The sequence below is a fragment of the Myzus persicae genome, unplaced genomic scaffold, assembly GCF_001856785.1.
Source record: "Myzus persicae strain clone G006 unplaced genomic scaffold, MPER_G0061.0, whole genome shotgun sequence".
NCBI classification, from domain to species: domain Eukaryota; kingdom Metazoa; phylum Arthropoda; class Insecta; order Hemiptera; family Aphididae; genus Myzus; species Myzus persicae.
In genome coordinates, this window is record NW_019103864.1 from 226,192 (window position 1) to 252,947 (window position 26,756).

Genomic DNA, 26,756 nt, shown 5'->3' on the forward strand with positions numbered 1-26,756 from the left:
TTTATATTAATGTATAAAGCTAAAAATTTCAAAAACACTTGATAGGTTATTTTTAAATCAACTAAAACAACCGTATTGTTAAAAGTTATTTCAAAAGCAAATTAAAATAGTTCAATTTATAAGTTCATTAGAAAATTAATCAACTAGCAAGATTAAAAAGTTTAAAATCAAAAAAACTGTTTAGCTTAGTTGACGTTTTAACTAGTCAATGCCCACTTTTTGCTTTTTATAATTAAAAGTAAACAGATAACTCATTGAGGTACGTACAATATATTTTTATAAACAGGTGGACTGTAGGTACACGATATAATATGCCCATAGATAGATAAAGGGAATAGTCTGACTATATTACCTATACTCTGTTGCTAAATATTCGATATCGTATAAAACAATATAAAATCTTTATAGTTACTGTAAATCGTTGCAGACATTAATGTTTGTTTATAGAAACCATAACAATAATACAAAATAATGTGATAATATTTATGATACTTATGTTAGACTGGTATTTGTTTCTAATTTTAATGCTGATAACCAGTAAAGCTGACTGTGTGTAATAGATCACACGATTTTGTTTCAGCAGCAAAATTGCAAAATACACCATCGGCACTTAGCTGCACAGATAATAATTACCTATTATGAATTTGTGGATGACTTCTAACCTATTATCATCTACCAAATTGGTCTATATACATAAATGAGTAGTATGTAACTCAGTAACTGCATAACATGTCATTATATATACCTATATAATTATATAAATAATAAATATATATGCATTTTATGATATAATATTAAGCAGCTATGAATTATGAAATAATAATAATTAATTAATACACAATTATTTTTCACTGACATTTGATCCTCATAAATATTTCTGCTATGTTCAGGTAAAAAATATTAAATCTTAAATAATATTGCGAAAATACCGTAAGTGGTGCGCAAACACTACAAACTGTAGTTTGTGATTTAATATTTCAGGCAAGCATAATCAAATCCTACCTGTATTATTCATCTCGATTTTCAACTTAATATCTAATTTTTATATTTTGGAAAAGAACAAATCTACCAAAATCAATATTATAATAATATATTATATAAACATATGGTACATCTGGTTTAAGTGTATGACTGCAATGAAATACTAAATTGTATGGTATTATACATCAATAAAAATAATATACTATAATAATTTGGTTGTGATGATTGCTAAATGAAACACTAAAAATATTAAACAATTATATATATTTCTGTCACGCCTGCAGTTTGCACCGAAAATTTAGTTTTCGAATACGGTTGGAGCGTTGGTAAAATTGAAATCACCAAAAGTGCTGGGCACAACCAGACACTGAAATCTATACCATGGTCCTTACAAACATACAATTTTGGTTACATCTTATATTCATATTATAACTTCCTCAGATGACGCGCAAACGTTTTTTAATATTTCAGGTCATGTTGGACACGTTGTATTCGGCTAGAACGCTAGACAAAACGTATAAAGGTATTAAAATAATACGTGTGTGATTAATGATTATAACTTATAAGTTGTAACAAATTTGATTTGGAATTATTTATCACAACTCACAAGCGGTTCCATCCTGAACATTTTTCTTTCGTGAAATAGTCTTCGTAGAATAGGTAGTCTGGTTGTTGCATAGACCCCTGAATTACCTTTGCCGTGATCGACAAATTCAAACCCGAACGAGTGACCAAAAATAGTTTGTGTGGCTCGTGCGGGAAGACAATTTCACTTCCCACCCTTACAGCACAAATACACAATATGTACCTACTATTATGCCTTAAAGTTTGAAAAATAAAACTCCCAATTTTTTAGTTACAACTTAGAGATAACATCTTATTTAAGTATCCTTAAATATATAAATGTATTAGGTAGGTACCTAACTTACATATGTTAAGTACATGCTTATATAGTTATATGGACTGAGTGGACTGTAGTTAAAGTAGATATATATATATATGTGTGTATTATCGTTTTTCGAAAAGTACATAATTTAAATACCAAGAATACAGTAAACGTATTATATGCCTTATACTATTAACCAAGTGGTCTATATTTCAAAGTCTTTATAATATAATTGTTGCAGAAATAATATAACATTATAATTGAGCTATCTGAACCGTCACGGTTACATGCAGTGCAATTGTTTGAATTTGTATATGTTCAAATTGTGACAGTTTTGATTATCAAATGTTGAAATGTATCTACTTCAAGTTTCTTGCATTTGACATCCTCCTCCGATACGGTTCTACGGCTAAAAGTAACGGAAATACGACTACTACCTAGTCAGAAATTATTGGATGCAGGACAATTTTCAAATTTATTATAAATAGCCGGAAAACATTCAAAAGTAAACATTACTCACTAGTCACGGATGCAGTTGTGAACATGGAAAGGTCTTATGGTATTGACGATTATCAACCATCCAGAGGCAATGGGTAAGTAATAATAATAAATTCTATAAAACAACTATAAATAACAATAATATAGTTTTAATTAATTAGCTTCTTAAAATAATTTGTACAGTTTAATAAAATATTGATTTAATTTAAACTAAATTAAAAAAATTCCAATGTAACGCTAAAATAATACATCCTTAATCTATGCGAGATACTTTTATTGATATTGTTAATTGTTATTAATGACATTTGAAACAATAACACACACTATTAACTATGTTTAGGATAAACAGTATTGTTAAATCAGTTAAAATGTAATACATATAAGGTACCAGTGTAAATAATATTATTTATTCGACAACTTGTTCCATAGTATCTACACAAAGTCAATTAGTTCAAATTAAGAAAATGTTTGTTTTTCATGCATAATTTAGAATACCTAATTACGTACTCGGGCTTATTATTAACTTGTAATGTATTTGTTTTTTAATTTAAGAACAATGAACCAAGAAATCTTATTGATACACAGTTAATATCCATGTTTAAAATAATATAATTCATTAATTTTAAATGAAATGTTCAAACAATAAATTTATATTTTTGTTATGACGTCGTTTTGTGGTTATATAGTCGGTTGTGATATGTTATATATATATAATATATATAGTATTATAAACACAATTTTTTGGTAATATTCTACTCGTATTTTTTACTTAAATATCATTTTAGATTATTCATTGATTTTTTTTTTATAGTTTAGGTTTTGGCCTAGAACCGTCAACATTTATATCGGTACTGGCATTTCTGGCGTTTCTGCTACATGCGCTATTAATACTACTCATACCTACATTGAAGTCATTTTTCGGAGGGCCCTTTTTCGGCCACGGGTATGCCAACGGGATCGGCTACAGTAATGGATTCGGTGGTGGCGGTGGTGGTGGAGGATTCGGAGGCGGTCCCGGATTTGGTGGCGTGGGCTATGGAGGTCTGCAAAACGGAGGCTACGGGGCTGGCGGTGGTTTCGGTTATGGGGCCGTTCCATCCATATTGGGTGGCGTCAACGGCATATTGGGGACAGGACTGTTGGGCACCACGGGGTTATTGGGCACGGGGCTGTCTGGGCTGTTTGGTCCTGGGGTTGCAGGCTTAGGGGGGGCTGCACCAGCGGCTGCTGCGGCGGGAACGCCGATTACCCGTGGTGCGAGCAGGAGTAGAGCGGTCGACGGAGAAAACAGAACGTGGGTGTCCGAAGACGAGACGCAAGTGAGTTAAAATCAAAAAATAGTCATAATCATGTATTTAGGTATACTTAAACAAATAACATTGCCCCCCTCCCCCACCCTCTGAACATCAATGAGCGAATTTCAGCTTCAGTAAAACAATATCATATATCTATATGTAAATGTAGCCTATGTACCTAAAGTATATGCGTATTTCTTTGAACTATACCCTGTTTCAAAAGATAATATAGGTATCGTTCTTTTCAACTTCCACGCATTTGTTGAGTATACCTATTATGTTTGAAGTTTTGAACAAATTTAATTGAAAATATTATATTATATATGTATACAATATAATATCTACACATTATATAGTATTAAGTATAGGTCCTATTAAATAGGCGTTTATTGGGAACAAAACGCACGTAATACAAAAATATATTTCGTTTTACAGGTTAAACCTATAGCTGAAGTAGGCGGGTCAACGGGACGAAGTATGAAGGCAAACAGATTGTTGAGTAAATGTAATTTTTACTTTTGTTTACTTGGCAAAACTAAATTTGATCATATGTTAGTGTTACGAGAACGTAAATAATAATATATAACATAGTATATGGGTAAAGGGTTATATAAGGCGTGTCACGACGTGTTTGTCCTCAAACAGTCATACTTACCAAATATAATAGTATAATATACGCAAAAATACCTAAGTGGCTGTGTTGTCACTCATCGCAACTATGTATATAAATGTATATTTCACTTTAACTCGCCGGCTCCTGCCAAAATTTAGACTTGCACAACTATTTGAATAGGTACCTATGAAAAATTAAAATTTATCATTTTACTTTTGAAATATTTACATAAGCTGTTTAGATTTATTGTGTTGTATTATTAAGAAAATTACTATGAAAACATTTTTACCAACATTTTGTATTAACTATAATAATTGGGGCCCTGTAAATCTATAAATATAATAAATAACAATTTTTCAAAATAAAAATGGTATGACAGGGACAAACACGTGAGAGACATGCTATACATATGATATAGGTACAATATAAATAAGCACTCAACATAACATTATGCATGATATTAGATGTAAATTATTATGCACAATGTATAGGTAGGTATTTAATGTGTATAATATGTTATCATACAACAATGTAACTTGAAAGTATGATGTTCAACGATAAATATGTGGTCTTTATAAGACATTTACCAATAAAAAATCAATTGAGATGCCTAGCTGTAAAACACGTTTTTATATTAAAATCTAACGTTTAAATTTAATTCACGTATAAAATAAGTTCTAAACCATAAAAATATAAGGAATATAACATTAGCTATAATTTTTCCATTTTGGGCGCTGTCTTTATATGTGTATAATTTAACTCAAAGCATTTTATGTTAACTTTAAGAACATATCTTATACCTATTAAATTATTACTATACAATTGATATTGACTAATGTACCTCACCTTCCTTGGAAGCTAAACGGTCAATATTTAATAAAATATTTTTAGTAGGCATAATTCATTGCAAAATATTAATGAATTTGACTTATAATTTATATTGATCTTTTTGGGAGTTATAACTTTTAAGTTTATACAAAGGTGGAAGTTATTTGCTAACCTATATTTAATGTTAGTTAAAATGAGAACCTAATTTTACTTAGAATTAAGTTTTTATAAATATTATGATTTGGTATTTCGGTACATACTAATGTTCAATGCAACAAAATATTGTTATATTAATGTAATAAACAATTATTATTGTACAACATTCTTTTACTACAGCTGAATGGTTTCCTAAAACCAACTATTTGTGCTAACTATGTATTAATTGTAAAATAAAACCATACATTTTTTTTTAAATACACAGTTTTACATTTAATTTATGTCTCAAATACTGTGGACCTCTTCGATCCAAAAGCTCCAAGTCCCGTTTATAATATATTACTGATCAAGTTGCACATAATTTATGTCTATAATATAGCATTATAATAGAACACCACTCCCATTCCTAGACCATCCCTGTTAATAATTTATGCTAATAAGCAATTTTTTATGAATTATAATATGATATCAACATTAAAAAATGTAAAATATATCTTTTCAAAACGGACAGTATAAATGGAAGGTGCATTAAGCTCCACACAGCGTAACAATGTCACAGCTAAAAATAATAAAAAATATGACAAGTTATGATGACACGGTGAATAATATTATGTTAAACAAATAGATAAAAATTAAAAAAAAACAGACTGGCAGCAGAAAAAAACAGTACCTACCAAGCGGCAATCGGTCAGAAACCCGTATCTATAATACGCATTTTCCTACTTAATTTCTTCTGTATATGATTGAGTAGGTATATTACTACAGCCTATGTATCTACAGTCTATAGACCAGCGGTTCTCAAATTTTTTTTTCGCGTAGTACGGACCACTTAAAAATAGAAAGATACAAACTTTACATAGTTAAATACATTTATTTTAAATAAAATGCAGTAAAATACTACGGTATAGTTATTATTTATTTATTAATACAAATTGATTAGTGTTTAAAAACTAAGGTATGAATTAAATAACAAATTTTCAATGAGAACCATAGATTTGTGGATTTGATATTAGCGATGAAATATCTGGTTCAGTGTTACTTAAGACCTTCCATGTACCAACAGGTAGTCTTTCGCTTTGGTACCACAGTTTGAGAACCACTGCTATAGACTATATAGGTGCATATTCTATAGCCTATAGACTATATAGGTACATACTATTTGTCATATGCTATATACCCAGTATACGTAGGTGGTTTATCAGCTTATGGACAATTATGTAACGTTAAAAAATAACCACAAACTGCATCAGTCATAATATAAATGTATAAAACAAAATCTATAACCGTATTTTTTTTTATACTATTAATGTGGGTACGTAAAAAGTAATAACACTCTGTTAATTCTGATTTAATATTACCTACTTTTATTTTTTCTCAAATGTAGGTATGAAGCGTATAAGTACCTACAGTACTACGGTGTACCGGAAAAACAACAATAAATAATAATAATATTTATATTACCTATGTTTATTTTAATGTAAACTATTGTAATATTATATATATATATATATTGTTTATTAATAAATATACCGGCGGCGACATATATAGACTTAATTTCTTAAATTATTGTTTTTGTTTGTCTTTTATGCGTACCTATACCTATATACATATATTTCTTATAGAATAAAGGTATTAGAGTAAATCATTTAATATGATGTGGGTTTTATAAATGAGCTAATAAGTTGTTATTTTCGTAGGAATAAGTACATTGCGAAACTCGTCGTGTTTTGTCACCTTAAAGATGTTAAGGTCTCCAAGTCACAATGCCTAATAGACACAACATTATTCACCTAAGTGTTTAAGCATATTAATAAATTATACAAATTTATATAATGTGCATCGCAGCATAGATTAAAAACAAAATATTGATCAAGGCCGAATACACGCAAGGCACACCAGATAATAAACGTGTATTTGGTTGTCACGGGCATAGCCTTAAGGGCATATCTAAAATTCCAAACAGTATTATTATGAAAATCATAATAATGTATTTAAGATTAAAATTACATTAGTTTCATTAATTAAAAAAGAACATTTTATCGAATTAAATCTATTCATTCTCCTCTACATTAAAAATATAGTTAACTATTTATACAGTAATACGTGGGCTAAGAGGAAAACATTTTGAATTTCTCTAGGTTAGTTATAGTCATTGCTTTCATAATCACAGGACGTCTCTCACCAATATACACATCTGCATTCTGGACACTTTTATGTAACGTAATCTACTTAGTGTATTCGAGTGGTCAAAATTGAAAATTCCTAGAAATTTATAAAAGAGGCGGGAAAAACGAAAACAAATTTAGGAGAAACCGAAATTTTTACGCAAAACCAGTTTTGACAAAATTGATTTTGGGTTTTTGGTATACGGTAACGGGTTAGGATAGTGGTAACCTAACCTTTTTACGGTGTAAGTGTGTAACTCAAAAAAGAAATATAAAAAAATAGGTACATGATTTTTTAACCAAATGTTTACCTATATTAATATACTTATAGTTCAATAGTATTGTCTATAGAAACACGGTACAATTTTCAGAATACATATTGACTCTTTTTGAGCTTTTTATAGGCATGAGAAATGTTCTATTCATATAAGTATTTTTTTAGATTATTGTCGATAAAAATTGTTTTAGTTGAAAAATACTATAGATACAGTGTGCACGATTTCTGTGAACAGGCATTTGACGTTAACTAAGTTAAATAAAATGTTTAATTTTTATAGGCTTATGTAGTCAAGAATTGGGAATTGAAAAAATGGTTTCTCGTGAGTAGTTCATACTGTAACTAAAAAATCTAACTACTATGCCTTTGGAGTCTTTAATAATTGTTTTGTTATATTTTCATTTTCTTCTGTTTAGCGATCATACATTTATGAGATAAGAAGGCAAGGTGGATTGATTGTATATTACATTTTGACACACATATTATGACGTATGCTGCAGCAATCTTGTAGGAAACTGCAGCTGCTGGTAACCTCCTCGATCTTAAATCATGGTAACAACACAAAATAATGTGGTAATCTGGTAACACAGCTGTAGAATAGATACATATTACATAATACGTAATACCAGCCTGATACAGCATCCTTAACAGCAGGTGGTAACAGGTAACAATAGCAGCCTGTGCGATAGGCATTCATAATAATATTGTAGGTACCTAGTCAATAAGAATAATATATTTTTTTACTTCAAGACAGATCACTGATATAGGTAATATATTATAATTATTATTTTATTTTATTTTTAAATTGTAAGACAAATTCCCTGATACATGCCTAACGTGTGCTCATGTAATAACATTATGTTACGTCGCGTCTTAGGTTTTTTTTTCAAAAACTGTATCTGCATACGGGTGTACAGGTGCATTTCTTAAATCATTTGTGCTGTACCAACAACACTATAATAACCATTCGCCAGTAACATCAGTTCAATATCGACTTTGTGGGTACCTCCTTAACTACTAACTAGTAAGTACACCCTAGGTGCACAACTTCTTTGAAATATCACAAAACCGGTAATAATATACATATATAAATTTTTTTTTTGGCAAATCAGTCCATAACTACTAATAAATAATAATACGCAATAATTAATGATAAGTGTTATTTGTTATAGTATTTTATAAATTATATAGCAGTGTAGCGGGTATTAATGTATATTATCTATCATGTAGGAACATTGTTAATGATTTAATATTATACATGAACAAAATGTATACGCATTAATTCCTGGGATCTTTAATAATTTTGTTGATCATAATCTAAAATGTTGGGGATTATAAATGAAATTAATTTTTACTTATTTTAATTAAGTGGATTATTATATATTGCTTCATAGAAATTACTTTAAAAAAAGTAATTTTGTTGCAATAAATTGCTCTAATTTAAATAAAATGTAATGAAATCATTATAGCGTTACTGCAGAAGTGATTTTGCTATGTTACGTTACTACCCAACACTGCCTATTTATACAATTTCACTTTAAATATATAAATATTGAACATTTTGTTGGAAATTGTCCACCTCATAATATTTGAACAAAAATAATATTATGATATTGTTATTAACTATAAATATTATTATTAATTAATTAATTACAGGTAATTGTTATTAATTATATTAATTGTTGACAATATTTTTTTTTTTGTTTCCTAAAGCCATATAACATAATATATTACACTTCTACAATAGATAGGTATTGATATTTTGTTAAGTTATGGGCAGTATCTAATCCTTACACAGTTACACATCATACACTTTAGATTTAATTTACATTTAATACCTAAAATTAAATAATTTGTCAATTTACTAATATCAGTAGGTTAGCTAAGCAAAGTCAATGTGACACTACAAATGTTCCCATAGTTTCCTCCTGGTTAGTTGTATGTCACTTTTAACTAATATGAATTTAAGTTGCACTAATCTGTTGAACCAGTTTTTTTTTCTAAGAGTATACAGTCATTTTTTTTTTTTTTTTTGGTTTACCGTTTTAATTGCGTCCGCTATGCAATAGTACGACTACGTTTTTCCATTTTATTATTTTTAGGTATTTATATTTTGTTGAATTGTTCATAATACTCAATTAATAAGTTGTCCGCTTAATCATAACATTGGTTTAAAATTTGATCAAATTGATTGTAGCTACTTAAATTGTTTTTTATTTAGATATATTCAAACACTTTCCTTGTTTTATAAAATTACAAAACATTCACAAATATACCTAACCTAAATCTATACTTGTTCAGTTGTGTCATCTGATTAAATAAAATGCCAACAAAGCCTTTTTAATTCCAAATAGATAATATTTTTGTTTTTAATACCTGACCCCGATTCAAAGAAATTTAGGACATTAACTTCTTCATTAAGTTTAAATTATTAACTCCATGAATTATGATGTTTTGTCATACTCAAATGTTTTATTTTATGTAATTATATATAATTTTTAATAATTTCATGTTTTAACTTTATTATGTTCAAAAGATGAAAAAATAAATTGTAAAAATGATCTTTTCAATTACTTTGTAAACAAATATGAAAGCAATATTAATAAATGATAATCTTCAAAAAGGAGAACTAACACTAATAATCTAAAATTAATTCAGATTGGAATATTCAAAATTGATATATTATTACTTAGTAACTATTTACCTGGTTTTTAAAAAAAAAAAAAAACAATTTTTTCTTTTAGAATTGTGATATAATTTACATATGTGTATATATTTCTTTCTGAGAATACAAATATGTTAATTACTATTTTCACTCTTATGAATATTGCTCACAAGTTGTTTATTTTATTAAAATTGAATGTGATTTGTTTAACATTTTTTGTCATACTTTTAACAAAAATAGAAATTTCCATATAATATTTACTAAATACAAATCCGACCCATCATTATTTTAATAATTAAATATTTAACATGAAATAGTGATCACTGTTTAATCTGATAATACATAATATGCATTTATATAAAGATTAAATAATAACATAATATTAAAGTCTAAAAAAAAGTCATATAAATTAATATTAGTCTCAAATATTTAGTTTATGCAATATTACCGTATTTTAGATTGTACATTAATACAAAATACAATTCATATAAATTATTTTAATATTATCTTTGAGATTAACAATTAAAAATATCATTAGATATTGTAATATGTAAAGCCAAATTCAATGGGATAATTGTATTAAAATTTATTTACTAACATCATAAAACTAACAAAAAATTTACATACAACAATTAAAATTAAATTATGTTGTTCTATTGATAAAGATTTAGTAGTCCAGTCAGTTATGAACTTATGAAAATATGATAGTAAATCAAAAAACAATTAAAGTAAATTTAATTTATTTTAACATGAATTGCACATCTCATTATTATAACATTAAAATAATTTAGAATTTAGAAAAAAATGAGATTTTTCGCTATATAATGTACATTAACAATAGTTTTTGCTTTTTTTTCACCTAAAATCAAAAAATTAAATTAATATAGAACAGAGATTATAACAATAAATAATGTATGAGAAATAACATAAATTGTATACTAAAGTAGTTCAAACTTAAACATTTTAAATAAACACACCTAAATAAAATAGGAGTACCATAATTAAAGTTTTGTATTGTAATTTTAAAATAATATAGGTACATCAATTATTATTCATATAAAAAAAAAATTATAAATACCGGTGCTTGAAAAAAAAAGTATATAATCAAATGTCAATGAAAATTAAAGAGCTAAAATGTGATATTGTCTTTTTCTATAATGAATGCCAGTGAAATGAACCCTTTATTGGTTAAAAAAAAAAATTACTAAGTTATAATTATAAGTAATTGCTTACAATTAATGATCTAACCAAAAAACCTAATTAAAATAAAATACAATTGTTAGTTATAAAAATGAATCAGTTGGAAATAATTAGAGTATAAAAGTTATTCTAAATCCTCTATAATTTAGATATTGGCTACCTATCAATAACAGCTAAATTTCTATATAGCATTTCCGATGAGTAGCATTTTAACCCCATAAAAAGTATTAACGTTTGAGGCCGCACAGTGAACACTAAATAAATTATAAATTTATTATATAGTTAGGTATTAATGTTGTCAACTGCATCTTTCAAGTATGCTTGTAAATTTTGTTGACATTCATCACCAGTCCATTGCTGTACTAAGATATGTGTTTCAGACTCTAATGCTTTTGCCAATTTTTCTTTGGTTTCTTGTTTTTGAAGAGCTTTAGAAGTTATCATTGCCTAAACACAAAACAAAATTTAACATTATTTATCAATGAACAGTAGCATTAACTTAAATTATGTTATTTTTCAGTTCGAAATTATTGCAAAATAACCATGTGGATTAATTACATTGCATACACTTTGATAAGTGTAGTTAATGTGTATTGTATATCTACATTTACGACAGTTACATCCAGTAAAACAGATAATGCTGTATTCATATACCCAGGACAAGTAAATAAATTGTTATCCATTTGATATATTATTGAAAGAATAATAAATTTAAGGTTGTTTTCTTTTGTTAAGGAAAAAAGTGAACGAGACTTAGGCATTTGTGAACAACATAGTGTATGTAATATTGTACACCGTAGGTTTTGGTTTCCAAATCAAGTTGAACGTTTATGTAAATGCCCAAATCGTGAAGAATGTCCATGGAAGTGGAGCACAAATGATAATCTTAGTATGCCATTAGATAACCGCTCACAACTTAAGGTTTTTTAAATCATCACATACATACATACATATTATTAACCCAATTAAAATGAACAAAATTTAATTTAGTTTTGTAAACCTATTAACGAACTGCCTGACTGTACAATGAAATCCGATGAATCTATAACAATTATAAAAAGCAGAGAAGATAACAATGTTCAAATAAAAGCCAAAGTCCACTGCAATTGCCCACATCACACAACTTGGGCATTAATAAAACATGAACAAAAAGACCACCATAATGCAACTACTGATATAAGTTACGTTGAAGATTTATTCAAATGTAAAAAGGTAAATAAAATAAAAAATATTTTCTACATAATGAAAAAAAGTATATGCATTTAGGCACGTGTTCCATTTTAATTGTGGATATGTACTTTTAGTTAAAGGATTGCAATGCTGGAGAATTTTGTGGATTTATAAGAACAGACTACTACTCTACATACACTAAATGTACTTGTCCATATGGTCATTTGTGTATACACAAAGATAGAGAAGAAAGTACAACTTATGAAATGTTATTTTATGGAACATCATATCGAGCCGAATGTACACTGTTAAGTACTGAAATTAAATAAGTCTGAAGATTTTATTATTGCTCAAATCAACTACTTAAATGTACTTAAAGAGACTAATTTTTAATCTAATTAATGTCTGTAAGAATCAATTAATCCAAATTCAAATCAAATAATTTGATTTAATAATTATCATTAAGTTTTAAGTGAATTGTATTGAGACTTTTTTAATATAAAACTAACCTGTAATGACTGTCTAGCTAATGCTTTGACCAATGGTATTAATTCATCGTGGAATCGATCAGGCCACAGTGTTCTGGTTACTAGGCCATAATAGTGAGCTTGTCCAGCAGTTAATCGCTGACTACCCATAATCATTTCAGCGACTAAAAGTCTACCTAAAATAGTTGTAGCCGCACCTTCGGCAATATGACCAAGTTGTGTGTATGGTGTTTCAAAAGTTGCTTTATCACTAGCAAAAACCAAGTCAAAGTGGACAAGCATAGTAGCACCAAGTCCAACTGCTGCTCCATCCACACCAGCTACAAGTAATTTGGGAAAATTACTTAAGCATGAGATAAACTTCCTGTAAAAAAAGAAATACGACTATTAAATTGTATATTATTACTTTACATTTAGTAATATTAAAAGATCAAAAAATGGGTTTGGTTTTAAAATACTTATAAAGTTATACATTTTTTACTAATAAAATAGGAGTGATTGAGCCTAAGTTGTTGATAAATATTATCCAAGTTAACATGATTTTATCAAATAATATCACAATATTCTCAATATTTAATAAAACCTTAAAAAGATATAATTTTAACTTCATTTTTTATAGAATTAATTTGTTTAGCGAAATATAAGTAATATAGCAAAAAAATTATCAATTTCATATAATTAGATTTTTTTAAAATTCTATACAAATAACTATGCGAGTTAGTGAAGAATAATAACCATACTCAGTTCAACAAAAGAACACACAGTGGAAGTCTACTAAAATGGATTGGTGCTGTGTATTAACTACCTTAACTTTCACCGCTAAAATGTGAGTATAATGAGTAAAAAGGAGATGGTATAGTATGGAGTACCATTATAGTATTTCTATTTTATTATAGAGTCCTGCCATACAGATAAAACTATTTTTATGTATAATAATAATCCTTGGCTTTCTAGATATATATATACCAAAGTAGTCAAGTTTCATTGATTGCAACGTGTATTGATATTAGATAGGTTAGTAAAGTAAAATAAAATATATTACACTAACATTTAATTTCAATATCTGTTAAATTGTACACTGTATAACTAAGTCTTGTCTTATATTATTAACATTAAAATCTTTTTTCATTCTCTCTGTCACAGGTACGGAAATATTGAGAATATTTAAATAGTTACTACCCCGTAACAGGGATATAACATTAGACCGGCAACTGTAGTAGACAGAGCTGATATTAAAATACCAGTCACTTGCAGGGTCAGTATGTAATATGTATACTTAGTAGCAGTGTGTTCTCTCATTAAACAGAGTAAAGATAATAGATATACCTACCTAGTTGATAAACTGATGCAAATTTAGTTTACCATACATAATTAAACATAAAAATACAGAAAAAATACAAGAATTTAAGTACCAATTGGCAATTACACGCTCAATTAGAAATCCATATAACAAAACCCTTCTGAACTTTTACTTGTTATTAGCAATTTATGTGAAAATTGTAAATGGATTGAATAAACACTCCATTTTTATGATAAAATTCATAAATCATAGATCCAAATATGCAATATAAAAAATTGGGATAAGCTTTAAAATCTAAGGCATATAATATTAAAATTTAAAATATCAAAATTACTTAAGAGTAGATGAAATGTCTAAAGCTGCTTTTTTACATTTCTCTTGATCATCGTGTACAAGAGGCGCTACATCCAAACCTTGACAAAATATTCTGCCAGCTGAAGATACTAGAACCACCTTACAAGTATCATCATTTTCTAAATTATTTAACTCTTTCATCAATTCTTCCATAACCTATAAATAGATTAATAAAATACAAATTTTACAACATAATTATCCACTATCTATCAAAAATCAGGACTTACTGATATATTTAAAGCATTTTTCATTATAGTTGAAACTGGTGTTAATGTAATATGTACTACTCCATCATAACGTCTTAAAGTGATTTCATTATAAGTGGTATCTTCAACCTCTTTTTTAATGCTTTCTGCTAATGATCCTGTATAAAAAACAGAACTTAATAAAAACTATTTAAAGTTTAAAATTTTAAACATAAACTCTACTTACTCGAAAGTTTTGTTGATGCTGGTTGTTTTTTAGCTTTTTGGTTAGAATTCTTGGTTTTAACCAAACTTTTATTTGTTCCTTTGCTCTCTTCAACAAATGGCGGATCGCTCGAATTCATTAATATATCATTGGAGTTTTTATTTTTTCGAGTATATACTCTCAAGGCTTTTACAGGTGTGTGTTTTATAGGTGAGCTATTAATAGGTACAGCATCAGGAACTGGAAGCATTGGACTACCACCAACACTAGATGCTTCACTACTAGACGAATGTTTTCTAATGATTTTAGACTCATCAGCTGGAATTGTTTTCCTACCTGAGAAATTTCCCAAACACTTTATAGACTGATCAGAACCTTGTGAATCTATAGAAGTTTTTCTAGTACACTTATTCTCAGGTGAAATAGATGGAGTACACACATCTGAACGACGCCCAAGGCGATTAGATGACAACGCCGCAGTAGCTGGAGAACTCATTTTAAGCATGGCATTTTTAACTAATTTAGTTTTCAACATTAAGTCTTTTTTCTTGCGCCTAGTTGACGGAAGAATGTTCTTTGCATTATTATTACCAGGAGATCTTCTTTTTTCAAGGGAATAAATCATATTTATAGCTCCTTCATCACCTAAAAGACGATTAATTTCCCTCATTGTCCTCGCTTTAACGACATCATTAGTTTTAATTTCAGGCACAATTTCTTCTTCAGTATTCTCACTAACAATTTCATCAACTGGTTCCACTTTAATGATTGATTGACGTTTGTCTGTATATGATTTAATATATTGGTCAATAGCTATTTTAACTTCAGGTACATCATCAGGTGTTGGTTTCTTACGTTTCAAAACAGAACCAAGATCATTCTTGGCTAATAGTTTCTTATCAATTTCTATTTTTCTTTTAGCATAAAGAGAATCAAATCTTTTTGGTCTTGAAACTTCTTGGAGCTGTTTTAGAGCTATTTGTTTTTCTAACTCTGGGTCCAATTTTGGTTTAGATCTTTTAGTTCTAGTAGTGCTTCGGATTATTTTCTTTTTAATTACTTGCGGTTTTGGTGGTGTTGGTATTGGTGTTGGCGTTGGTGCTGATGCTGGTATTGGTATTGCCGGTGGTACTTCTAAAACTTGGTTACCATTTGTATCTGATGTTTCAATAGTCTCAAAATCTTCGAGTATAGCAATTAACTCTTCATTAGAAGATATTTTTTCATCATTTTTATCATCAGACACATTATTGACTTGTTGATCAGCAGACTGATCTAAAATTTGAAGGGTATTAGTTATTTGTTCAATATGTTTGGAATCATTAACTTCTATGGATTCTTTGGAAATATTATTGGATTCTTGAACATCCGGACTTTGAATATTGCTTAAATTATTTTCTATAGATTGTGTTGAGTTTGGTAGTTTAACATCTGGTTTGTTATTAAGATCTGGTTTACTAATTGTTGGTTTACTACTTGTATCTACATCTGTTTTTTCTGATTTTTTATTCGATAATTCATTTTTAGTATTTGATAATTTTTTGGGGCTTTTAGTTACATCTTTTGATTTCCCATCTGGAGTTTTTGATCCAGAAATGTTATTTGACAGTCGGTGTGATAATTTCATTGAAAAAACTTTGTCTGGCTTATCAACACGGGTTATTGGATACTTCTGTTGAAATCTTTCAAATAACTCCTTAGCAATTTCATCTTGGGTTACAATCTGGCTAGTCATGTGAATATAAGGTACTTTAACACCAAACCTAGGTTTTAACATTCGTTTTCCAGAACGAGGAAGTGTTTCCTCAGACAAAGATGCCATATCGCGTCCAGCGATATGTTGTGGAATTGTAACGGTTACTTTGTCTTTTGTTAAAACTAACGAACCATCAGCTTTTTTGGTTTCATTTACTAAACTCTTCGTTTTTATAGTTTTATTGTTAACTTCATTAATTTTGATAGCATCTACTTTATCCTTATCGGTAGATTCAGAAGTGCCTGTAATGTCAGATGTAATGTCATTGGTGATTTTAGCAGGTTCTTCCGTTTCATTTACTTCATTGACCGGCTCTACCACTTTGTCTTCCACATCAATAACCATTTGCTCGTCATCTTCCTTCTCCGCTGTCTGGTCATTGGACACGTTGTTCACAGTCGATGCGGAGACATCACCGTCAGCGACAGTATCAACCGATGTATCAACAGGCGCATTGCTCTCTTCGCTTGGAATTATTTCGATGACGACGTCGGTAATCTCCATTCGATCTTGCGAGTCGTCCTCGCACGTCTCTATGACGTCCATGCCGCTGGCGTCGTCCACGGTCACTTCGTGCACCTCGGGGGAGTCTTCCGCACCGTTCGCCTTGTCCAGGTCTAGCAGGACGACTTCTTCGCCGTCGGAATGACACTGGTAATCGTTAACTTCGACGACTTCCATGGCTGTGCTCGCCCAGCGACAACGAACGATCACGAGTCACGACAACAACAACAAAGATAATAACAACGGCCGGTTAGCGTTCGCGAGATAAGAACGTCGAAGTTGCGCAAGTCTTGGAGCCGTACTTTACTGGTCACTGACGTATCCAACGTCCGGCGGGACTCGACACGAGACGGACTGACCACCACTGATGGCCACTAAGCACCAGACATATTCGCTTGTCGTTAAACGCCGAGTGGTGCGTGCGAGGTGGACGGGTCTAACGTGCGTGCAAGACAAACGCGTCGCACGCTAGGCGGGCGGACTGTTCGGCGTCGGTGCGGGCTCGAATCTGGATAACGGCACTCGACGTCACTCTTCACGTCGCATTGAAAAACGCCATTTTCAACGAAACGCACCGCAAGACGAGCACGTCGAAATGACAAATATGAAATAACAATAATACAAAATATATCGTGATTCGTGATGGAAGACTGGTGCGAGCGAGAGAGACGCAGTATTGTAGTAACACAACACACCGACGACGGTCTTAACTCTTGAAACTCGCACGCACACACACGCACAAAAAATAACGCACACGCGCACACGCCGCACCACGGAGATAAATAATTTATAACAATTGTGTGTGTAAAATATATTGTATTTGTATATAATATACGGGACAGGACGGAGCACACCGTGGCACACATGTTGCACGCGCTCGCCGTTCCGTTGGCACCCCTGTCCCGCCAAGTCTTCCATTGGGTGTCAAAAGTCCGCGGCGCCAAACCGTTTTCGGCTTTTCGCTCGACGGGCGGCGGCGTGGCATGAAAGTTTTACTGTGAAACGGCATTACACTATTACAGAGATTTTGAAAATATATGTAAATCTATATTTATAAATCATTATACATGTTGAACATCATAATTATCTCAAAAGTTAATGATCGATCTCCTGAGAATAGCATAATCGGTGGCACACACCGTGTGAGTTTCGAGTAGGTACGTATATGCACCATATTTTATGTAGTGTAAGTAAAAAATAAAATACTGTAATAATGTAAGGTACCAGTGGCGGTGAAATGGTTTTGTCAATGGGAAATTACGTAAATGATTTTTTAACATGCACTATTTGATTATTAAAAATATAATCTATGGTTTTTGGTTAACAGTCACCAGAATAGAATTTAAACATTGAAAAAAGGCCATTGGGGGATCTATCCAACCTCACCCCTCCCACCACAGTTTGACCACCACTGTTAAGTACCTACATACCTTTTATAATATGAGATGCACTTGTAACTAAAGTAACAACCTAACAACATTGTTATTTGTAAGTAACATAAATGTTATAACAAAACACTAATCTATGTTTTTAGGCTATAGGTAGGTACAAATTATTTTTTCTCACCAATTTTCGCGAGGCCGATTATCATAATCAATATTAGAGCTGGGATTTTAATGCCGTAACATAAATGATTTTATGCCCTAAACATTCTGAATAATGCACTAAAAAAAAGAACTAATTATTATTTATTTTTGATAATTTCGGTACCTATAATAATTCTAATATAAATTTGGGAAATATAAATGATAATTAGTGTACATTTTAAAGGATTCTGGATTGTAAAAAGTTTTACAGACCAAACTAATCGTTTTGAACCTATTAAATCTAGAATTGCTCTAAAAATGACCTTATAATTTAAAATAACCCTCCACCTCCTCTTCACAAATTCCTGAGGACGCCTCCGCTGAACACATTTTATTAATACAATACATACAAAAACGAGTCTGAGAGATTACAGCTGTGTATATATGATTTAATTTCGGAGAGCGGGGAGGGAGGATTGAACCCATAAGGGCTGAGACCCTTCTCATAAAATAGTCTTGTACATGCAGGGTTGGGCAGTATCAAAGATACAATTGTATCTTATATTTTGTATCATGATACATAATTTTAAAGTACCAGTATTTTGTATCTTATATTTTGCCAAAAGATAAAAGATACTTTTATTTTAATTACTTTTACTGAAGAGTACCAAGAAATATGAATTCGATTTGCAGGTCAATCAAAATTTAAAATTAATGTAACAATTACTGTGGAAATGAACGATAACAAACAAATTTGGGCGTAGGACGTTTGCGCATCGCTATTGTTACGAATTACCTTTTTTATAGGCCGTTTGCGCATCGCTATTGTTAAAAAAGACATAGGGTGTTTTAAGTGTTTTTCTATAACAATACAATTATATATTGCATTATAATTTTTATAAATTACGTATGTTATCAATAATATTACAAAACTATAAATGTATACAAAAATAATCGTCAATATTCATATTCAGTTATATTCCGCTTTACAAAAATAAAAAAAATAAAATATTTTTGGACGTATACTATAATAATATTGATATATTTTTATAAATTACATATATTATGTTCTTCTAATGAGATTAGATTCGTTATAATTCATTACTAACTTATTATTTACATTTATAAAAAAAAAAATACAAAATTATTAAAATGTTATAGTATTTTTTAAATATGTTTAAACCTATGTCCCATAATTTTACCATTATCGGTCGATAACGTGATAAACAATCGGACAATTTTTTTTTACTTTTTCTCGTGTATTATTAAAATATTACATTAAAATTATTACTATTATTATTATTATTATTACTGTCGGCAACCTCTGCTATTATAGTAGGTAGGTTAGGTACCTTTATATTGTTAAAATGCGCGATGCGCAAACGACCAACCAAATTTATTACCTGTAGTACTAATGATGCGCAAACGACAAACTCCGACAAATTTACCACACAACGTTACAATGTGTAAGATAATTTGAAAAACATCAAATTAAATTAAGGTGACCGTATCCCTATATGACTGTACATAATTATACAGATAAGCACTAAACTGAAATTATCGTTCTCATAAAATAAATATAAATCCACTACCTAGATATATCAATATAAGTGTAGGTCTTTCCACATAAAATAGAAAATAAAATCAAAAGTACAGATAAGCAATTATAGTGTAATATTCCCATTATTGTACCATTTTATTCGTTCTTTTTTTTTGTGTCAGTGTCACTGTGTCAACATTCAACTGTCAGTAAAATAATTATACCGTTCACTATTTTTTCATATTTTATTCCTTCATAATTGATTTGTTTTAATTTTTTTGTAATGGATTATTTTACTGATCAAAATATTAAAAGGGACTCAATCTTGACAAACGACTAACATGGAAAAATCACTTACGAACCAAAAGACTAACTCTCAACGCCCGTATGCGCATCCTCAGTCCTCTATTATCGAGAAATAATAAAACCAATCTAAAAGTAAAACTTCTAATTTACAAAACTCTCCTTAAACCTATCTGGACTTACGGCATACAGCTCTGGGGCTCAGCAAAAAAATCAAATACCAATAAAATCCAAGTATTCCAAAACCTAGCTCTTCGTCGACTCTCTAATGCACCACCGTACGTCTCAAACTTAACATTACATAATGATCTTCACATAAAAACCATCAACGAAGAAGCTCAATCCTTTTACTTGCGCTTCCGCACTCGACTGCTATCCCAACAAAATCCTCTTATTAAAAACCTCTCCTCTTTAACCCTCCCAGGAAATCCGAGGCGAAGGTTAAAAAGAAAATGGTGTCGTGACCTTCTGCAACTACCAATTTAAAATATACACACACTATACATATAAAAAAAAAAAAAAAATTAAAAATTAAAAAAAATAAGTAAAATAAATAAATATATATATTAATAAGTCATGCTAAGTGTTGCCAGTGGGTGGCTTCTTAATCAAATTTTCAAGTCCTGTTTTCTTTTAGCACATAAGCTTATTGTACATTAATTGTATAGATTGTTTATTTCTAATAAAAATAAAAAAATAAATAAATAAATAAAAAATATTAAAATTCCACCATCATTAAATGGAACATATTTTAAAATTTTGTCTCACGAACAAAATGGTTTTGATTATGCTGTAAAAGTATTATGTATGACATGCCAAGATGTTAAAAAGGATCAAAAAATACTTTCTGGATCTCTTAAATCTCTCACCCAGTAGGTCTAATCTACCTGACAGAATGTTCGAAAAACTAATTTTTCTAAAAGGTCACCAAGATTTTATTCACAAAAATAATATTTAATATATAGACGTTTATTAATTTATTAATTCATAAACATTTAATTTCATAACCATAAATCCATAACCAGTTATACACATGTATAACTAGAATTAAGATGTTATTTGTATGTAAATTATCAATTTGAAATTAAAATATCTATAAAAAACTGTTTATATAAATGATTTTTTTGGTTAAAATTTGAATTTCAAATGCTTGTAAAAATAAATCATACCTATGTATCTTTAATAATTTTAAATAGTTATAATGAAAGCTTATGAGAACTTGTCATGCTATGTTTTCTCTAAGTATACAAAAATTGTGCTGGGGGCCATTAGATTTTTATACAAATCTAAAATCAACTGAAGGGACCTACCGTGTACTCATTTTTTTTACACGAAGATGCCTTGGCAAAAAGGCGGGTGTACATAAAACTGTGGAATGTACGCATGGCATTTAACGTGTTCTAATACCATTTTTTTTTGCTTTTAGTGTTCTTTTAAGTTTTAATTGACTTAAATTTTCAAATAATAAGTGTTTAATTAGAAATCATAGCCCATAGGGGGGCACCTATTTTTCAACTAATGACCAGTGAGTAGTGTTCACGAACTCCGAGATTTTAGTCCGTGCTAAGGACTAACCATCAAAGGCTAACCACTAATGACTACGGGAATAGACAAACGACCATTATATTATAGTCCTTCAAAAAATAAGCGTTGATTGGGGGGGGGGGGGTTAGCTTCCCAAAAATCTACGGCATAAAATTTTAAAATGCTATATGTTGTAAATGTGTACAGGTTGTATTTTTTTTTTTTATATTTACATAACATTATATATTATGAGACGGCCATGTTAATTATAAAATATAAATTATCGCTGATATAGAAATAAAAGTATAATTTTGACCCTAAATCATTAGGAATTATTATTACAATGTTTTATTTTTGAATTTTTGATATCACATAATCGCGATGGTATATGCAGATATACTAAATGTATATTTAGGACATTTAGGTCCTACTTCGTTATAATATAAGATACTCCATAGTCTATATGCACAATGTCAGTTAAAGGAGATAAGCCCACGTCATAATATTTGACATGATGTGTATAAACTATATTAATTATTAAATTAAAAGTTTATTTGTATTGTTTTAAATTCGGCAAATTAGGTCTTTTCCTGAGACCATTTAGTTCGCTTATCTGAATTCCGAATGCATTTATATTATGGTGACACATGATTGGTATCCGTTTGCGTTTTTAAAACAACAATCCGCGCTTACGTTAATCTATCGTTTACACAGATATAGATAATAAATTATTAACTTTACTATATCTCTTATCGTTTATTGGTTTATTTTACATGGTTAATACATTCAAACTTATTTCAACGTTTTTAAAAATTTAACAGTGGAAAGTGAAAAGTTATTCAACATTTTCAATACCAAAAATAGATCCATAACTACTTCCACAAGATTTAGTTTCTAGTTTTCTACAAAAATATATGTTGATCAAAATATATCAGTTTGTATCACTACTGCTACTAACATCGATATTGCTAACGGCGATAATGAATCTATTACCAATAATACTACAAGTTTTTATGATGTGTATTTTGTATTTTTGTGGCATTTAGCATTTTGTAAGATGAGTGAGTGTACAGTATATAAGTAAAAAAAAGGAATTGAATTAAGAAATAATATTAAAAGGTAAGATAATATAAATGGTGATTGATGGGGGGTGTGGAGGCAAAGCCCCCCCCCCACCCAAGTCAAAAGTGGAAATTGAGTCTATGCTTCAAAGAACTAACTATGAAGTGGATTTCCTAACCACATATTGCATAATATATGTAGTAGGTATCCGTCTTTTACTAACGGAGTATATACATCAAAATGAGTCATGAGATAATGTAAGTTCAGCAGTTCCAATTGTGTGTGTTGTATTAACTTAAATATTAGAGTGAATTAACCTATTATCAAACGTGAGCCGTGACAACGTATGAACAGTAAGTGAAATACGAGGTGAAATATGAACATTTTCATTATATTGATATATTACATACTCATAACTCACAACTCAAAAATTTAAATACCGTAAAAATCAACGAGAGAACACAGACAATTATCTTACATGTTACATTTAAATTTGATAATAGCCAATAGGTAAATTCACTTTAATATTTAAGCTAATAACACTAAGTTGAAACTGTGTAATTACTTTTTGAGTTTATATTATGCGTTAATGGTTGGCGAGGCGGAGACAACACATGTTATCTGAAGTACTGTCTTATATTCTTATATGTTCAGGAAAAGCACTCACGATATTTTAATATACTGCATGCTTATTATATTTTAAATACATAAAATTGATTAGTAGGTACCTACCCATAACCGATATTATAAATATATCATATATGGCGCCGTGCCATTTCATATTACCTACCAATAATAATCGTTTGTTAATAACCACGAACTAATATATACTAAGTTCGTTTTAATAACTAAATATACAAATAGCAGGCCCATAATTATTGTATATTAAGTACTATATTAGTAAATATTAGCATAACTAAAAAATTAACTGAAAAAAATAACACTGTATAATTGATAAAAATCATAGGTGATTCAACAAAATAGTGGTTAGTATACTTCCAACAATATATTTGTTGAAATGAAACCCAAAAAATTGTTAATGAATATGTAACAATAATATTGTAGAATCTCAGTTACAAAATTATTAAATTATGAGTTGACTTTATCAAATAAATAACTACTTTATTATCAAATTGAAAATAAAACTATTAAAATGATAAATGTGGTGTTAACTCAATAACTACTTATTTGTGAAAATACACATCGTATTTGTCAAATTTAAACTCAAATTCTTAGGTTGATAAATAGCTTTATTAACACGAAAAGTATAGTATGTTAAATAAATAAATTTATTTTTTAATTTGTAAAACCATATTTTGACACAATACCCATTTATTTTTCAATTAAACAAATTAGTTTGTCAAATTAATAAACATATGTTTTGAATTTACATGTTTATTTTTTGGTATGGTTACTTTTTTATGTTTACAAAAAAGCATTCCAGATAAGTCACCTCTTATATTTATTATTTAGTCTTGGAGCTGCCCACCCATACCTAAACTACATACCTAAGTACAAATATATTATATAAATATATATTTGTATTTTATACTATATTATTTAAGTAATCAATAATATACATTTGAAAAAATATACTATTATTTCCATTTTTTTTTTGTGATGTTAAAAGGTTATAAGGTTAGGTATAGAAATAAACCAATAATAATTAATAAATATAATTAACTTATATTGCGACATCTTTATATTTTTTTGAATATAATAATAATAATAGTAATCATAGAAAAAAAAATTTGCTTATTCAAAAACTCCGACTTGGATTTGTAATAAAGAAGAATACAAAAGAAAACTTAATTGCTAACTAAATTAATTATTTAACTCGCATATCATTTTAGAGACTTGAGGGAACACAGTATCATAAGGGGTTTCCAACTTATACAACATTTTTTGCAAAAAATGCCAAACCATAGTACATTGTAATGGATATTTCAAATGAAATAAGTGAATAATTTTAAAGCAAATATCAACAGCTCTAACAACTGAGAAAACTTTAAATTTAGCATAGTCAAAAAAAACTAAAATTTCTTTTGGCTTAAGAATAGTACCCACTACCATAATAAATGGCTGTATGGGATCTCCTTTTTCTCTCAATGCACTGATTGTTTCTTCAATTTCTTCAACAGTATGAGCAAAAATTATAAACGATGTTTGTGAATCCTTGATTGAATATTTTATGAGAGAACGTTTATTATTATCTTTCTTCATTATTTTGGATGTTGGAACCAGTACAGAATGAATAAGATAAAAAATACAAGCATTACGTCCATCTGCAAAAAACATTGATCGTATCAGAAAAAGTTAAACAATACCATATTATAATTAATTTAATGTAAAATACTCATTACTACAAAAACTATTAATGTTTATGAAAATATCTATCGTACATAACTTTGATTCATTACAAAATAATTTTTTTTTATTTGAATGATTTTAATGATAATTTATATTTTTAATTTTAAATAACAATCAGAATATTTGGAAGGTTTTGGATGAATTTGTTACATGAAAATTCAAATTTGAACTACCTAGTTGTAAATTAGCGTAAAGTATTTAAAGTTTAGTATTTAGACATAGAAATAGACAAACATTTACCCATTACCCATTATAAAGTATATTAAACAATTATTAAAAAATTCACAACAGTTTAAAATTATCTACGTAAACATAACACGTCATATTAACATTATATTGTTTGGTATTATTTTAAGTTACACAACATTTTATCAGATTCATATGTACTCACTTTCATCAATATCAGTATTTTCCATTTCAGTTAACACTTTTTGTGAAGCTGGGTCTTTAACTTTTACTTTGATTAAGCTTAATAATTTATCAAATACTTTATCATAGTTTGTCAACATGTTTTCACATTGAGAGAACTTAAACTTGAAATCTATATCAATCTAAAAACAAAAATACACATTACGCCTAAATATAAAACCCAGATCTAAATAAATAATGTTTAATGAATGAATATTATGTACCAGTTTGTAACCAAGTGGAACTTTATAATTTGGCCAAGAATCCAGAATTGATTTTGTATTTTCACATGTTTTAATATGGTTTAATCTATATTTCACTGTGGCTTGCCAATGAATTTCCAAATCAGGCCAAGCGCATGTGTTATGTCTTATTGAACTAAGGTGATCATCTATATCGGTTTCAGATTCTGTAAAGTAAAATAGTGAAAAACTAATTTAATAACAATTAAATTTTCTTCATTTTCAGTAAATCAT

The 26,756-nt window shown here is 29.0% G+C and overlaps 4 protein-coding genes across 5 annotated transcripts; 2 read left to right on the plus strand and 2 right to left on the minus strand.

The window, feature by feature from the left end:
- The first annotated feature begins 2,276 nt into the window (after positions 1-2,276).
- LOC111035587 (glycine-rich RNA-binding protein 3, mitochondrial-like) lies at positions 2,277-4,580 on the plus strand. Its single transcript, XM_022317263.1, has 3 exons — positions 2,277-2,460; positions 3,177-3,684; positions 4,096-4,580. Exons 1-3 carry the CDS (start codon positions 2,411-2,413, stop codon positions 4,234-4,236), a joined length of 699 nt encoding a protein of 232 aa, XP_022172955.1. The 5' UTR covers positions 2,277-2,410; the 3' UTR covers positions 4,237-4,580.
- Positions 4,581-8,311: 3,731 nt separating this feature from the next.
- Positions 8,312-13,249, plus strand: LOC111035581 (protein giant-lens-like). 2 transcript variants are annotated; one of them, XM_022317252.1, is made up of 6 exons: positions 8,312-8,466; positions 8,577-8,723; positions 12,085-12,227; positions 12,300-12,485; positions 12,555-12,776; positions 12,869-13,249. In XM_022317252.1, exons 3-6 carry the CDS (start codon positions 12,108-12,110, stop codon positions 13,061-13,063), a joined length of 723 nt encoding a protein of 240 aa, XP_022172944.1. In that variant the 5' UTR covers positions 8,312-8,466; positions 8,577-8,723; positions 12,085-12,107; the 3' UTR covers positions 13,064-13,249. The 2 variants fall into 2 exon arrangements, with proteins under 2 accessions (XP_022172944.1, XP_022172945.1); XM_022317253.1 differs by lacking the exon at positions 8,577-8,723.
- On the minus strand, positions 11,254-18,322 carry LOC111035580. Its single transcript, XM_022317251.1, has 5 exons — positions 15,309-18,322; positions 15,104-15,240; positions 14,857-15,032; positions 13,244-13,586; positions 11,254-12,011 (listed from the first exon to the last, which is right to left on the minus strand). The coding sequence occupies exons 1-5, from the start codon at positions 17,722-17,724 to the stop codon at positions 11,847-11,849; spliced, it is 3,237 nt and encodes a 1,078-aa protein (XP_022172943.1). The 5' UTR covers positions 17,725-18,322; the 3' UTR covers positions 11,254-11,846.
- A 6,877-nt stretch (positions 18,323-25,199) lies between these two features.
- Positions 25,200-26,743, minus strand: LOC111035586. Its single transcript, XM_022317262.1, has 3 exons — positions 26,505-26,743; positions 26,264-26,423; positions 25,200-25,787 (listed from the first exon to the last, which is right to left on the minus strand). The coding sequence occupies exons 2-3, from the start codon at positions 26,379-26,381 to the stop codon at positions 25,327-25,329; spliced, it is 579 nt and encodes a 192-aa protein (XP_022172954.1). The 5' UTR covers positions 26,382-26,423; positions 26,505-26,743; the 3' UTR covers positions 25,200-25,326.
- Between the last annotated feature and the right edge of the window lie 13 nt (positions 26,744-26,756).